This window comes from Alexandromys fortis, unplaced genomic scaffold (genome assembly GCF_014885135.2).
Source record: "Alexandromys fortis isolate MF-2015 unplaced genomic scaffold, M_Fortis_MF-2015_v1.1 scaffold_245, whole genome shotgun sequence".
NCBI classification, from domain to species: domain Eukaryota; kingdom Metazoa; phylum Chordata; class Mammalia; order Rodentia; family Cricetidae; genus Alexandromys; species Alexandromys fortis.
In genome coordinates, this window is record NW_026068139.1 from 671,905 (window position 1) to 687,048 (window position 15,144).

The following is a 15,144-nucleotide window of genomic DNA, read 5'->3' on the forward strand; positions in this document are numbered from 1 at the left end:
GGAGTCGCCATGATTCTCCCACTCCAGACAGACGCAGGTTAAGATCCTCCCTGGTAAGCCAGCTCGTGGGCTACACAGAATATTAGAAATGGGTTAGAACAATATGTAAGAGCTAGCCAATAAGAAGCTGGAACTAGCCGGGCCAGGCAGTGTTTGAAAGAATACAGTTTCCATGTAATTATTTTGGGGCATAAGCTAGCCATGAGGGCGGCCGGGTGCCAGGGACGCAGCCCCTCCGCTCCTATCTCAACACTCCACAATGGCTAAGATGTTTGCAAACTTCATAGAAAAAGTTCACCAACTCATCAACTAGCCCTTCTCCTGATTTGTCATGTGATGTTGGCAGCTCAGAATCAAAGACAAAAAGCCTCTTCTCTATTTAAAAACAAAACTCCCTTACTTAGTTAAATTTCTTTTTCTTTGCTGGAAATAGAATGAAGGGTCTTCGTGCGCGCTGGGCAAGCACTCCGCTGCTGCGCTGCATTCTGGCCCCAAACTCTCCTTTTATATTTTGATTATAAACACTTACACACTAAATTTGTAAATTAAAACTTAATGACACATGCGTGTACACACACACACACATCTTTCTGAGACAGGGTTCCATGTAGTTCTAGCTGGCCTCAAACTCTCTATGCAGGTGAGACTGACCTTGAACTCCTGATTCTCCTGTACTTCCCAAGTGCTGGGATTAAGGGCACAAGTCATGATACCCAGCTCTTAAAATAGAAACTATTGGTGTTGTAATTGGAGCAGCGGGCAGCTTCCCGCCACCCAGCTAGCTTTATACCCGAAATAATTACATGGAACTGTATTCTTTTAAACACTGCTTGGCCCATTAGTTCCAGCCTCTTATTGGCTAGCTTTTACATATTAATCTAACCCATTTCTAATAATCTGTGTAGCCCACGAGGTGGTTTACCAGGGAAGATCTTAACCTGCGTCTGTCTGGAGTGGGAGAATCATGGCGATTCTCTGATTCAGCTTCTTTCTCCCAGCATTCTGTTCTGTTTTCTCCACCTACCTAAGGGTTGGCCTATCAAATGGGCCTAGGCGGTTTCTTTATTAATAAGAAATCACTCCCACATCATATTGGGGCTGGAGAGATGACTCAGAGGTTCTGAACACTGCCTGTCCTTGCAGAGGACCCAGGCTCAGATCCCAGTACCCACATGGTCGCTCACAGCCATCCTCAACTCCAGTTCCATGTCATCCTCCTCTGACTTACACGGATACCAGGCACACACATACATGTACATACATGAAGACAAACATTCATACACATGGAATAAATTAAAAAAGTATGAGAGTATTATTGCTTTTTGTGTGGCATTAAAAGACTTTATTACTAAAATCATAAATGTAACTGGAAAGCAAACAATACATTAGAAATAATACCACCACCAAGGGCTCATCACAGCCCACATTTTATTTTTCCAGGAAGTAGAAAAGAGAATGTCATTGGCACAGGACTTGAGTTACAAACAGAAGTGAGCGCCTTGATTATTTCCTGTATGAGTTTTCACACATTAACTGGTAGGAAAAGCAGTGGCCTCCCTTAGAAAACCATAGCACATGATTCTATGTGCACACACCAGCACACACCAAGAGCCAGATGTGCATAGGAGAGCCTCAGCTCTGGGGGCAAGCCCAAGTCCCAGCATCATGGTCGGTATTCAGAAAGCACTAAATAAATGCTCATGGCTAGATGAATGGATGAGTGCATCAGTCAACTAGACAGGAAAAGTTTTCCCTGATAGAATAACCACAGCAGCTTGTTAGGCTGTCTCTTTCATGAGCGTAATATGTACACACATGCACCATACAAAAGGCTTGTATTATCGCTCTGCCAGAAGCTCAGGCGTGCTCAGTGAGCTGAAATGCAGTTGGATGGACCTGGTTTCAGGTCAGGACTAGCTGGCTCATGCACATGGTTATGTGGAAAGCTAGAAGCAGGTGATCTCCTCTCACAGTTAACCTCGAGCCTTCAGGAGCGGTGACATCTCCCTCGGTCCTCAGACACAGTAAGCCCATACTAACAGTGTAAAAGCCACAACACAAATGGGATAAAACACGAGGTCGTTTCTTCTTCTCCAAAGTGCCATTTAACTAGCCTCCCCAAGCCATGATATATATTTCACAATAATCCTTCAGAAATGAGAGTTACCAGTCACGTGCTTCTGTGCAGCTCACGTAAACACACCGGAGTAGGATCCTGGTCAGAAATATTGCTCACGACTTAGGGCATTGCTGGCTTGCTCTGCAGCAGTGGATCCTTCTCCTGGTTTCCTCGGAAGAATGGGGCTTTTGCACGGCTGAGGAAAACACTCAGGCTTCTGCCTTTGACCGTCTTCCCAGGGCAGTTTCCTATAGGTTTGTACGCCTTGTGTTTTCTGAAAACAATGTGTTGGACAGGATTTTTAAAAATACCTTCCGTTGAACTAAATTCCTTTCTACAGTGTTTTTCATGCCAGGTGCAAAAGAGCTAACCATTCCACCCAGTCTGTTGCTGGCGACACCCCAGCATCTTAGGGGAGTACAGCTATTTTCTCTTCAAGTAAAAAGTACCCACTTTGAAATTTTGTTAAACATTATATAGACAGACACAATTTTGCCAAGTTACTGATGTCTGGCAGCACTTTCGGGATTAAAACAAACAAATCCAAAACCACAGTAAAATTAATAGGTCCCAGTTTGGTATTCATGGTTCAATGGATGAGTTTCTTCTCATACACAAAATATTTAAATGGAAAAAAGAAATTGGTATGTTTGTATGCAAGAATGCTATTTGCTTTTGACTGTCTGCTATAGAGATATAGTACAGTGTTAAAATCAGAAACTTACTTGTATAACAAGATGGTAACCATGGTGACAAACACGGCCAGGCAGCCGATGGAGATCAAGGCACCATTCGCCATTCTCAGCAGGGAGACTGGGTCTTAAGGCAGAAAGAAAACCCTGTGAGTTGTGTTCCATTGAAGGACATCTGCTTGTGATGCTGCTGAATGGGGAAGGGAGCTGCTGCAGAAGATACTACCCCACTCTGGCCGGTAGGTGACCTTTCCCATCAAACAACCTATAGACTCTGGGTTGAGCAAAGTGAGCAGGCATGGATAAATGCCACAGTCTGGTGACACCCTCTCAGGCACTGCTGAGCTGTTGGCACCTGCGTGCTAAAAGGCTCTTAGGTTCCACTGTGCTGGCCTCTGGACCCATCTTATGCTATATGGCTCCCCTTATGCTAAAAACCCCGGAATTCTGGGAAACCTCCATGGACCCTGCTGGGTCCTCCCTTCCCTGGCTCATCTCAGTTTCTTCGATTCTGAAGGCACCACCCAGTCCTTCTCAATTCCTGCCTGCCTCTTCCTAGACCTGGGTCACAGTCTGTCATTATTGCTTTCCATAGCTCTCCTGTACTGCGAGGGCCACAGAGGCAGGGATTTCATATTCTCGCTCCTCTTTAACCAACAAAGCAACCAGTTCCATCTCTACCCCAGGCATAATTCAATTACCTAAGCCGTCTCCATCTGCTCTCCTGTGTCCCCATCCTATCCACCAGGCCCCTCCTAGGAGGTCCTCCATTGGTTGAGCCTCTGCTTACAATCATCTCTCCACTGCGTGCATGTGTTGTGGACTATTACTTTAACTAGGCAAAGATGTGCTACATTTGTTTCTGCTGCAAATTACTTTAACTGGATAAAGGTGTGTCACAGTTGCTTCTGCTGCATGTCTTTAACAATGTAAGGCTGCGTTACATTTGTTTATACCACATTTGTTTAATATGAAAAGATGTGTTGCTGTTTTGCCTTGCCTGCCTAAGGCACCTGATTGGTCTAATTTAAAAAGCTGAGTGGCCAGTAGCTAGGCAGGAGAGGGATAGGCGGGGCTGGTGGGCAGAGAGAATAAGTAGGAGGAGAAATCTAGGCTGGAGAGGAGAGAGAGCAAGAAGGAAATGAGAACGAGGGAGAAAGAGAGGGATACTCCCAGGGCCAGAAACCAGGTCAGCCAGACTCTGGAGGAAGCAGGAAAGTAAGACATACAGAAAGAAAAAAGGGCCTTGAGGCAAAAGGTAGATGAGGAAAAAGAGGTTAATTTAAGTTAAAGAAGAAAAAGCCCTAAATGAGCCTAAGCTAGGCTGAACAGCCATAACTAATGAGAAGCCCCTGTGTCATGATTTAGAGCTGGTCAGTGGCCCCAAAGAAAAACCTAGTACGTGCACGAGAGCTCTTACCTGAAGGCCTCACTCTTGCTGACAGAATGAAGCTTTGACGACCCTAGCAGTGGCCTACACGTGCTCTCTAAATGTGCTTAAATCCTTAATCAAGGAGGTCCTTTACCAAGATGGCGCTACTGAATAGCAAGACTTGTGCCCACACCCAGTCTAGGGTGCTAACCACCGCCCTCACCTCCCACTCCAAGCCCACCCCTCTGACCTGGTTTGTTTTCCTCAAAATACCATCTTGTTAATTTGTTTACTGCCTGTGTTAGTTTAAGGCTGATTAGGTATTCTGAGTGCTGACCCAACTGACAGGTTCATAGGCGAGCAAATGGTAACATACCTCCTATGAGAATACTTTGTAAACAAAGACAGAAACAAAAAACAAGGGTCCTGGAGAGGTGGCTCAGGGCTTAAGAGCACTAATTGCTCTTCTAGAGGACCTGAGTTTGATTCCCAGCACCTACAAGGCTATTAAGAGTAACTCCAGTTCCAAGAGGATCTCCTGCCCTCTTCTGGACTCTGCAGGCACTGTACCCATGTGGTACCCAGAGGCAGGCATATATAGGAAACACACACATACACATACATGATAAATCTTTCAAACAAAAACGGCTGAATTTCAGCCAATGACATCCAGCTTAACTGATTGACTCCAGGCCTTGATGAGGAAGCAATCTTCAAAGGCTGTCCCTGGGATCCTGATAGCCTGTACAGGGTACAGGGTGCTGCTCAATGGGGACCTCCTTTGGGCCTCTTCTGACTCCAGTGTTGCTCAGTTTGTGAAACTAAATTGGTCTAAACATTTTCCTATAACTTCTGTTACTGCTCAGGAAAGCAGGGGTCTCCCTTGGTTTGTTCTTTAGCCGCTGCAGACTTCTGTCCTGTGTAGATCTGTGCCGGGCACTGAAGAGGACAGCTGAATGACTGTCAATTAAAAGAAGTTTAGCTAAACATCAGTGGGGTCTCTTTTGAACTATGACTATTTCTGAAATTCTGATTTTGAAATTCAAGTTACCAAGTTTCCGTGTGTGTGTGTGTGTGTGTGTGTGTGTGTGTACGTGCACCTGCATGTGTGTGCACGGTTGTATGCTGTACAGGTGGACTTGTGTACAGGTGGAGATAAGCGACACCTGCAGAAGTCTCTCCTCTTTTTGTTTGAGTCTGGCTTTCTCTTTGGCTTGGGATTTGGCCAAGTATGTTAGACTAGATGGCCTGTGAGCTCCAGGAGTCTGCCTGTCTCCACCCTGGTTGTCCCGTTGTTGGGGGTGCATGTTTCCAGCACCACGCCTAGCTTTTTATGGGACTTCTGAGAACCCTAGTCCTCGTGCTTGCAAGGTAAGCATTTTACTGACCGAAGTCTCTCCCCGCCCTCACCTAAGATTTTACTATGGGCTATGCCCAAGCAGTCCTAGAACTTGCAACCCTCCTGTATCAACTTCCTGAATGTTTGGAGTGTAGGCATGTCCCACCACACCCCTTCAAATTTCCCTCTGGGTGGAACCCAGGGCTCCATGGCCTCAGCCATGCCAGGCAAGTGCCTTACCTCTGCGCTCTTCCTCAGTCCCCTTTATTTGGTTTTTGATAGTGGGTTTAAGTCATATCTAAAGTGACCTCTCACTAGAACAAAAATCACGGAATGCTAACAGTTGAACTTATAAACCTCACAGGAGGTCAGTGGGTTGCCAGTACAGGAAACAAAATGGAATAAACTAAGGTGCTTTCATCTTTTTGGTTTTTGGGGACAGACAGGGTTTCTCTCTGTAGCACAGAGAGAACTCGCTCTGTAGAAACTCACAAAGATCTGCCTGCCTCTGCCTCGCGAGTGCTGGGGTTAAAGGTGTGCACCACCACGACTGGCAGGCTAAGATTCTAAAGGTAATTCTGAAGGACACAGAGCTGGGGCAGCCCCAGTTCCACAGCTCCTGGAGGTCCGGACATTGAAACACCCACAGCCCTGGCTGCTTCACTGTATCTCTCTCCTCTCCACCACTCTGGGAGGCGCCAAGGAACCCTGTCCTGCAAGAGACAGGATACTTTTGCAACCTTGTTCAGATTGCAAACCTTAGGCAGGTTTTTCTTTTCTTCTTTTTTCTTTTCTTTCCTTCCTTCCTTCCTTCCTTTTTTTTTTTTTTTTTTTTGACAAAGTCTCACTATGTACCTTGGCTGGCTTGAAACTCACTATGTAGATGAGGCTGACTATGTAGCTCTGACTATGTAGTCTCTGCCTCCCAGTGCTGAGATTATGGGTGTGTGCCACCACGCTGCATTCTCAGCCCAGACTGGCCTTAAGCTCATGGTTCTCCTGCCATGGGTGCCTGAATCCCAGGATCAGAGGTAAGAAATACCAAGCCTTGCTCAAGGAGCAGTCTTCTGGATGAGTGGGTAAATTGGCTGGTACTGTCTCGGGCAACTCTTAGTAGACTTGAGGAAGACTTTTTAAAAAGGCCACATGGGAATGAGAGGAAGCAAGATTTCAGCTCAGTTTCTCATTTCTTTTAGCTTTGCCCTGGTGGCTTCTCCTGAAACCCTGGTTTTGGCCTCTCCTTTATGATTGTCATTTTGTTTGTTTTAATGTTGGGTGTTCATTTTCCTCTGGAAATACAAACCTCTTGGCCAGTGCCTTGACGACACCTCCTTATCACATCTCTCTGTCGCTGGCCTGTGGTCTCGATGGTACCTTTCATGGACGGGCTTTTCTCGGGTCATTATGTCACCAAGTCTCTCTTCACCACGCTAAGTAGATTTGTGATTGGGTTTTAATGCTAGTTCTTTGCTTTTGATACATGGTTTTACTGTGTAGCCCTGGATGTCCTAACTCTGTAGACCAGGCAGGCCTCGAACTCACAGAGAAGCACCTGCCTCTGCTTCCTGCGTGCTGGAATTGAAGGCCTGTGCCACCACATCCAGCTTAATGCCAGAGCTTAAATCCGTATTAACAAGAGTTCAAAGAATCTTGCTGTGAGACAAACACTGCTAGAGAAGCCTTTGGGGGCTTTAAATTGGGTGTACACTTCTGCAGTAGGAAATGTTCATAAAATTATAAGCCATACCTCACCTTTGCCAGGGATAGAGATCAGGGCGCTGGTGAGGGCCAGGCTTGTGTCATCACCCAGAGTGATGTTCACACAGTACGTTCCAGACCCATTGAAGGCTCTTCTCACGGATAGCGGGCACAGCTCGTCCAGAGCCATGGAGCTGCAGACCCTGGCCTGGGCCACCTGGCAGGTGGGGTCAGAGACGATGGTACAAACTTCCGTGGGAGTGCTGTGGTGTGCGAGCAGGGTGAGCACCCAGATCACACGAGGGAGGAAAGAGAGCAATGTCAGGGCTTTTGGTGGTGGATGGAGGGGTGGGGAGGGGTGGGGTGATGGGGAGGGGTTTTGCTGTATTTGAAACAGGGTTTCACACTGTTGGCCTGGAACTCATGGTGATCCTCCTGCCTCAGTTTCTTAAGTTCTAGGATTATAGGCACAAGACACTGTGCATGCCTCTGTCATGACAGCTTTAAACAGCAGCCTTTGCTTTTCTCCCCGCTCCCTGCCCGCTTCTTTCTTTCTTTCTTTCTTTCTTTCTTTCTTTCTTTCTTTCTTTCTTTCTTTCTTTCTTTCTTTCTTCTTTCAAGACAGGGGCTCATGTAGCCAGGTTGGCCTTAGACTCACTATGTAGTTAAACGTCTTCTCTTTTTTTAGATTTTCAAGACAGGGTTTCTCGGTAGCTTTGAGGCCTGTTCCGGAACTAGCTCTTGTAGACCAGGGTGGCCTCAAACTCACAGAAATCTGCCTGCCTCTGCCTCCCGAGTGCTGGGATTAAAAGCGTGCGCCACCACCGCTTGGCTCAGTCTTAAACTTCTGATTGTCCAGCCTCCACCTTTGGAGTACTGTGATTACAGGCATTACCCCGTGTCCTGTTTTATGCGGTGATAGGGATCGAACCCACCTTTGTGTATGCTAGGATGCGCTTTACCCTGTCCCCTCTTTATTCTTTATTTTGAGAGAAAGGCTCCCTGTACAGCCCGTGCTCTCCTGCCTTACTTAGCCTCTTGACTGCTGGGATTACAGGCATGCACCCCCTCTCCTATCCCAGCTCGTCTGGGGTTTCTAACATGTAGGATTTTGAATCAACTTCAAAGGAATGACTAGTAGCCAAGCCCTTTATTCAGGCTTGGGGTCCTCATGTGGCCTTTTCCCTGGCATGACGCTGTACTTACGCCCCTTTGCAGGTCACAATGAAGTCCTTCAGCGAGTTGTCAGGCTGTGGCATGGGCATTGGGACATCTGCTATCTGGATGATGCTGACTTCTAGGATCCCCTCTAGCGAAACAGCCACCAAAGAGAAATGTTAAAATACAGCAGAGACCGAAGGAAACCATTCTGCCACAGGCTCTTTTTCCTGGGCTGAAATCCCAGCTAGGTTAAGGAGTGAGGGGCAAACCTTTGCTGGAGGTGTGATCAGTGTCCTTCTGGAGAAACCTCAGGGAGCCCCCTTGTCCCCTCTGCCATGAACCAGGAAATGCTCCTCACCAGACTGTGGAGCTGACATCCAGCCTTCAGAACAGCAAGCAGTGAACCCCCAAAACTACCTATTACAGAAACTTAGATGCACTAGGAGATGCCCCTTAACAAGAAGGAAAAGCAAACAGAAACAGCCTTCTTGCTGAACAGAAATCTAGCAAACATGGGGATTTAGCCCCCAGTGTTTTGCATTCATGTCCATGCAGGTTTTCATAGTCACATGGACCAGCTCTGCCCACTGAGACTCTTTCTCTAGAGTCTGGTCCATGTTAGAAAGTAGCACCCCCTTTCTGGGCGATGGATTAAGAAAAGGTGACTTGGGCAGATGCTGACCTTGTGGATCACAGGTGGCTGACCCATCCTGTCCTCAGAGACAATGTACAGCCAGAGCTTTTAGATATTCCATGGTCTCAGAAACATGGATGCCCCAGCTGGCTGTGGTGCCCTGTTTTTTCTGCTGGGACCTCGGGGCAGTCCCTGAAGCGTGCAGCCCCCCTACCTTACAGGTAGAAAAGAGAGACTTTGTAAAAGTCACACTGGAAGCAGAAGCAGTGAGCACTCCTTGCTGGCTTCCCCCCCCCCCCCACATTGAGATTCCTGGAGGCTCACATGGGATTCAAGCCCAGGTTCTTTAGCATTTGGGCGCTCAAGGGATAAATTTCTACTGGAAAGCATAAGGCAGGCAGGAGAACAAATGGAACATGCGAACTACAAGATGCTGCTTCCTGCCAGGTGGTGGTGGCGCAGGCCTTTAAACCCAGCAATCGGGAGGCAGAGGCAGACGGATCTCTGTGAGTTCAAGGCCAGCCTGGTCTATAAGAGCTAGTTCCAGGACAGGCTCCAAAACTACAGAGAAACCCTGTCTCGAAAAACAAAACAAAACAAACAACTAAACAAGATGCTGCTTCCTATGTTTGCATCACCTTGGACCAGACAGGTGACGCTGCTCCTTCCCCTCTACCCTTCTAGTGTTAGCAATGTGAATGGGGTTGGCCTTGTAGACTGTGGCATCTTCTCCACAGGTCTTTAACCTTACCTACGATTGTGAGGGTGGCTCTGAAGTAACCATATCTGTTTATCTGGCAGCTTTTGCTGGAAATGTCACTCAGCTCCATGGAGTTGTAACCCGTAGGCACTAGAAAGTTCGATTAATAAAAGTTTAAAATAAGAATGTACTGGAGGTAACATGATATAACAAAAATAAAGACACTTGTCCATCTGTTCTTTATTATTTTTGTTTTGGTGGGTTTTGGTGTTACTCTTTCTGCAGACAGGGATTCATGTAGCCCAGGCTGGTCTAAACTCACTATATAGCCCAGGCTGGCCTTAACTCCAGGTTGTATTCTTCCTACTGCCCATGTTCTAAGATCGTAAGTGTGAACCTAAGGCACCATCTACTCCAAGCTCCATCTTCCCTTTAGAAGAAGCCAGGCATGGTGGCACACACCTCTAATCTCAGCATTCGAGATAGTGAATTCAAGGCCAGCCTGGGCTACATCCCAAGTTCCAGGACAGTCAGGACTAAGAACCAAAAACCAAAAATCAAGACCAAATCAAAACAAGCACTCTACAATTTTTCAATTAAGGCAGAAACTTGAAGTAAATGTATGTAGATTTCTATAGGTGTAGGCATTATGGCCATTTAATTCCATAAATAAACTGTGGGGAGGGTAGGGAGGAGAGTAAGCCCTGAGTGAGTGAAATCCTAAGTGAATGGGTGCTACTGGCATGGGTGTGGCCATATCAAGGACCCCAAGGGCTGAGCTCCGTGAGAAATGCAGAGCCTTCCTCAGGGGTCCAAGTGTGAGTGTGGGCAGTGTGTGCAGACAACGGCTGCCACAGCTTCCTCTCCCCAGCCTGAAGACTGTTCCCACGGAGCTGGACCATGCCCCTAGACCCAACTGTGTGCAGTAACTCTGCCTCTCTCTTCACCTGTATATAATAAACATGCTAAGCTTCTGGGGTGCTGAGGCTTCTCCATCCGAGAGCCCAGACCACCAGACCCCGACTTTTTGTCTGAGTATGCGTCTGTCTGTCTTGTCTTCATTCCCTGGACATCTAGTCTGGTCAAGTCCCCAGCGGTAGAGCGAGGACTCAGGAGTAAACACCCTCTCGTTCAGGAGGAGCTGGCGATGGGAACCAATTGCCCATACCAGGCAAGCAGTGGGCTGCTGAGCCACACCAAGTTCAAAGCACAACCCCAGATGGTTTTCAAAATAAGGAAGCAAATGAGAAGTGGAAGCCCTGTTGGAATGCATGGACAGGCCGCAGTAGAGAAGCCCCCTTCTCATCGGGAGTCAACTGGCCTGGCCTTAACTCTAGCAGCCTGTCTGCTCACACACCATTTAACTCATCCTTGCTGCCATTCGCTCATCAGCAAAAGAGCTCTCTGACCTCCTGAGTTTAAACCATTTAAAGCAAAGTGAGCTAAAGCAAGTGTTGCCTGCTTCTCTGCCAGGTGTGGTGTTCATGCCCGTGATGCCAGCACTTAGGAGGCCGAGGTAGAGGGATTGCTGTGAGTTACCTATATAGTTGAGTTACCATGAGAGACTTTGTCTTTTTATTTGGGGGGGGGGGGTTCGAGACAGGGTTTCTCTGTGGTTTTGGAGCCTGTCCTGGAACTAGCTCTTGTAGACCAGGCTGGTCTCGAACTCACAGAGATCCGCCTGCCTCTGCCTCCCGAGTGCTGGGATTATAGGCGTGCGCCACCACCGCCCGGCTTGAGAGACTGTCTTAAAGCAAACACCAGAATCTGCTGAGGTGTTGAAGGAGATGACTCCCATAAGTCATAAGTCACCCAGTAGCTGCCTGGGAAGGACTGAGAGGTGTGATCTGAATCTAGTGGAGGAGGTATGTGGGGGTGAGGAGGGAGGGGGTGCTTGCGGTTTGAAAAGCTTCCCGTCAGAGTGCTCTTTGCATTCCTGTTGGCAAGTGAGCTCTCAGCTGCTACTCAGTGCCATGCCTGCCTCCCAGCCTGCGGGCCTGCCCGTCACCATAGTGATGGGCTCCTAGCCCTCGGACACAATAATCCCAAATAAACCCTTTCCTCTGTAAGTTGCCTTGGTCATGGTGTTTTATCACAGCACTAGAAAAGTAACTAAGACACCAACCAACCTACAAACAAGAACCAAAAGCAGTCAGAGAACTCGGCTCCTCATGAGGCTGCCACACACGGAGTACTTATCAGCTACTTGTTCAGCAGTGCAGGAGAAGGGAATTCTGTCCCTATTCGGATAGGCAGATGTGTGAAAAGAATGAGGTTTTAACGTGAGACATGAATAGGAGGTCAGGGAGAAATCACATTTGGTAAAGTGTCGGTCATAAAATGTGCAGACCTGAGTTCGGATCCCCAGCTCCCACATAAAGTTGGCTGCAAGCCTGTAGTTCCAGTGCTGGGGAGGCAGAGACAGGAGGACCTCTGGGGTTTGCTAGTCAGCAAGTCGAGCTGACTTGGAAAGCTGTAGGTTAGGGAAAAATCTTGTCTCAAACAAGGTGGCAGACAATTGAGGAAGACTGGCTGCTGTGTGCACGGACACACATATAACCGACCAAAGAATCTAATGCCTTACCCATTACAATTTAAAACTTGTTGGGCTGGGTGGTGGTGGCCTATAATCCTAGCACTCAGAGCCAGAGACAGGCAGAGTCGAGGCCAGCCTGGTCTACAGAGCAAGTTCCAGGACAGGCTCCAAAGCTACAGAGAAAACCCTGTCTCGAAATACAAAAACAGACAAACAAACAAAAAACCCCAACTTGTTGGTGCAGCTTTAAAGTCTAAAAGGAAAATATGATAATGCTCGTCTTTATTGTTTCTTTAATTCCACAAGGAATTGAAATAGATAAGAGAGAAAATTAAAGTTTTAAAAGATCCTCATCTTGAAAAATAAACAGAACTGAAGAGATGGCTCAGTGGTTAAGAGCACTGGCTGCTCTTCCAGAGGACCCAGGTTCATTCCCAGCACCCACATGGTGGTTTACAGCTACAGGTAACTCCAGTCCCAGGGGATTTGAAGCCCTTCCTCTTCTAGCCTGTTTGGGAACCAGGCATGTATGTGGTGCGCTGACACACATGCAGACAAAGTGGCCATACACACCAAGTCAGTAAATTAATTTTTAAAAAGTTTAGAGGCTAAAAATGAATAGGAGTGGTGCACCTTGTAATCCAGGGGCTGAGGCAGAAGGATCGCAAGTTCCTGGGGCTACACAGTTAGATCCTCTCAAAACAACAGAAGAAAGAGAGGATCCTGGCCCACAACTTCGTAAAATACTCCTGTTCTATTGGAGACTACGCTGGTACTAGGAGACCCAAGGGTGGATATTCCAGAATCCTAGGATAGAACCAAACATGACTGGCAAAGAAACCAAAAAAAAAAAAAAAAAAGAGGAAAAAAGGAAAAGAGAGTCAATGACATGATTCCTAATGATGTTCTGCTATGCTCATAGATCGTTGCCTAGCCCAACTGTCATCAGAGAAGCTTCACCCAGCAACTGATGGAAACAGATGCAGACCCACAGCCAAGCACTAGGCAGAGCTCAGGGACTCCTGTGGAAGAGAGGGGGAAAGGATTGTAGGAGCCAGAGGAGTCAAGGGCACCACAAGAAAATCCACAGAATGAACTAACCTGGGTTCATAGGGGCTCACAGAAACTGAACTGACAGCCAGCCTGCATGGGACTGACCTATGTCTTCTGAATATATGTTATTGTTGTGTAGCTTGGTGTTACTGTGGGACTCCCAATAGTAGGAGCAAGAGCTGTCTCCAATGCTTTTGCCTGCTTTTGGGACCTGGCTCCTCATACTGGGTTGCCTTGCACACCCTTAACACGAAGGGAGGTGCCTAGTCTCACTGCAAATTTTTTGGTGGATATCCACGGGGGACCTGCCATTTTCTGGAGAGAAACAGTCCTCTGTGGATGGGGGGGGGGCTGGAAGGAGAGGAGGGAGGGGAAACTGCAGTCAGGATGTTAAAAAAAATGAGAGAAAGGAGATAAAGGAGGAAGAAAGGAAGAAAGGAGGGAGGGTGGAAGGAAGGAGAGAAGGAAGAGAGAAAAGGGGCCTGTGTTAAGTTCATGACTTGTAAGGAGGAAGCCTGCTGGGAGATCTCGATGGCTTCTCAGAGCCTTCTGAGGGTGACATGCCCGTGGCTGTGGACTCCTCAGAATCTTCCCATGACACTCTGGAAAATGCTGTTCCATGAAGCCCAGAGACATCTTGACACAGTTGGATTCTCACACAGGGGTTCATCAGCAGGACAGGGTTTCCCACCAGCCCCATGGAGTGACCACAGACCACAGGCTTTCCCGGTGGAGTCTAGAGCAGGAGGCTGGAGCAAGGCTTTGAAGAATACTAGTTCTTCCCCCGAGAGCTGTAGGACCCCTTCGTTTAAAGCTCAGGGTGAGCAGAATTTAGCTGTCAGTTTGAGCACAGAACCATGACTCTGTTGTATTTTACAGCAGAAAACCTCTTTAGGAAGAAAACAGTGAAAGTCAGCGGGTAGAATTCTGCGTATACAGATGCGTGTGGAGTTCTGCAGATGTCCATCTGTAAAGGCAAATTTGTTCTTAACAAGTCAATCCTTTGATCCTTAAAGGACAGGTGAGAAAAACTCAGTACTTAGTTCCTGTTCGCCCAGAGACTGGAGAGTTGAGTGCAGGAGAGTTCTACACAGTGTGAAAGCACATGACACAATAGGGTGTGAGTGAGTGTGTGTGTGTCTGAGTGTGAGCATCTGTGTGTGAATGTGTGTGTGTCAGACTGAGCATCTGTGTGTGTGTGTGTCTGAGTGTGAGTGTCTGTATGTGAATGTGTGTGTGTCAGACTGAGCATCTGTGTGTGTGTGTGTCTGAGTGTGAGCATCTGTGTGTGAATGTGTGTGTGTGTGTATGAGTGTGTGTGTGGAGTGTGTGTATGTCTGAGTGTGAGCATCTGTGTGTGAATGTGTGTGTGTCTGACTGAGCATCTGTGTGTGTGTATGAGTGTGTGTGTGGAGTGTGTGTATGTCTGAGTGTGAGTGTCTGTGTGTGTATGAGTGTGTGTGTAAATGCATGGTGATATTTAATGTAATACACATGACATTACACTGACCAGCGTCTGTCTTACAAAGGCTGTTCTGTTGCTCAGATTTATTCACAAAAGCCTGGAAAATGAACAAAAGCAGCCAGAGAAAGAAAATATTTTTTAATAGAAAAACTGGACAGGCACCAGCTCTCATGATTCAGTCAGCTGCCCAGTGCCCTCTTCAACTTGGCTATGATTTCCAGGGCTAGGTTGCACTTGGCTACTTATTTATTTCAGAGACTGGGCTTCAGGTTGCTGCTTGTTTATTTACTGCAGTGCTGGGAATGGAGCCCAGGCCTGCATGCTGCTTCCCAGCTACATTCCTAGAGTCCTTGACTTCTGGGTTTAGCTGAATTT

The 15,144-nt window shown here is 47.3% G+C and overlaps 1 protein-coding gene across 1 annotated transcript in view; it reads right to left on the reverse strand.

Annotated features, from left to right (window-relative positions):
* Window positions 1-1,312: 1,312 nt before the first annotated feature.
* Window positions 1,313-15,144, reverse strand: part of Gpnmb (glycoprotein nmb) — a 31,507-nt gene continuing 17,675 nt past the window's right edge. Inside the window, exons 7-11 of the mRNA XM_050126586.1 lie at window positions 9,767-9,865; window positions 8,427-8,529; window positions 7,275-7,483; window positions 2,845-2,938; window positions 1,313-2,393 (exon numbers count right to left, since the gene is read on the reverse strand). Of these exons, the coding sequence (XP_049982543.1) occupies window positions 2,240-2,393; window positions 2,845-2,938; window positions 7,275-7,483; window positions 8,427-8,529; window positions 9,767-9,865 (659 nt within the window). The 3' untranslated portion in view covers window positions 1,313-2,239. The remainder of the gene's footprint in view (window positions 2,394-2,844; window positions 2,939-7,274; window positions 7,484-8,426; window positions 8,530-9,766; window positions 9,866-15,144) is intronic.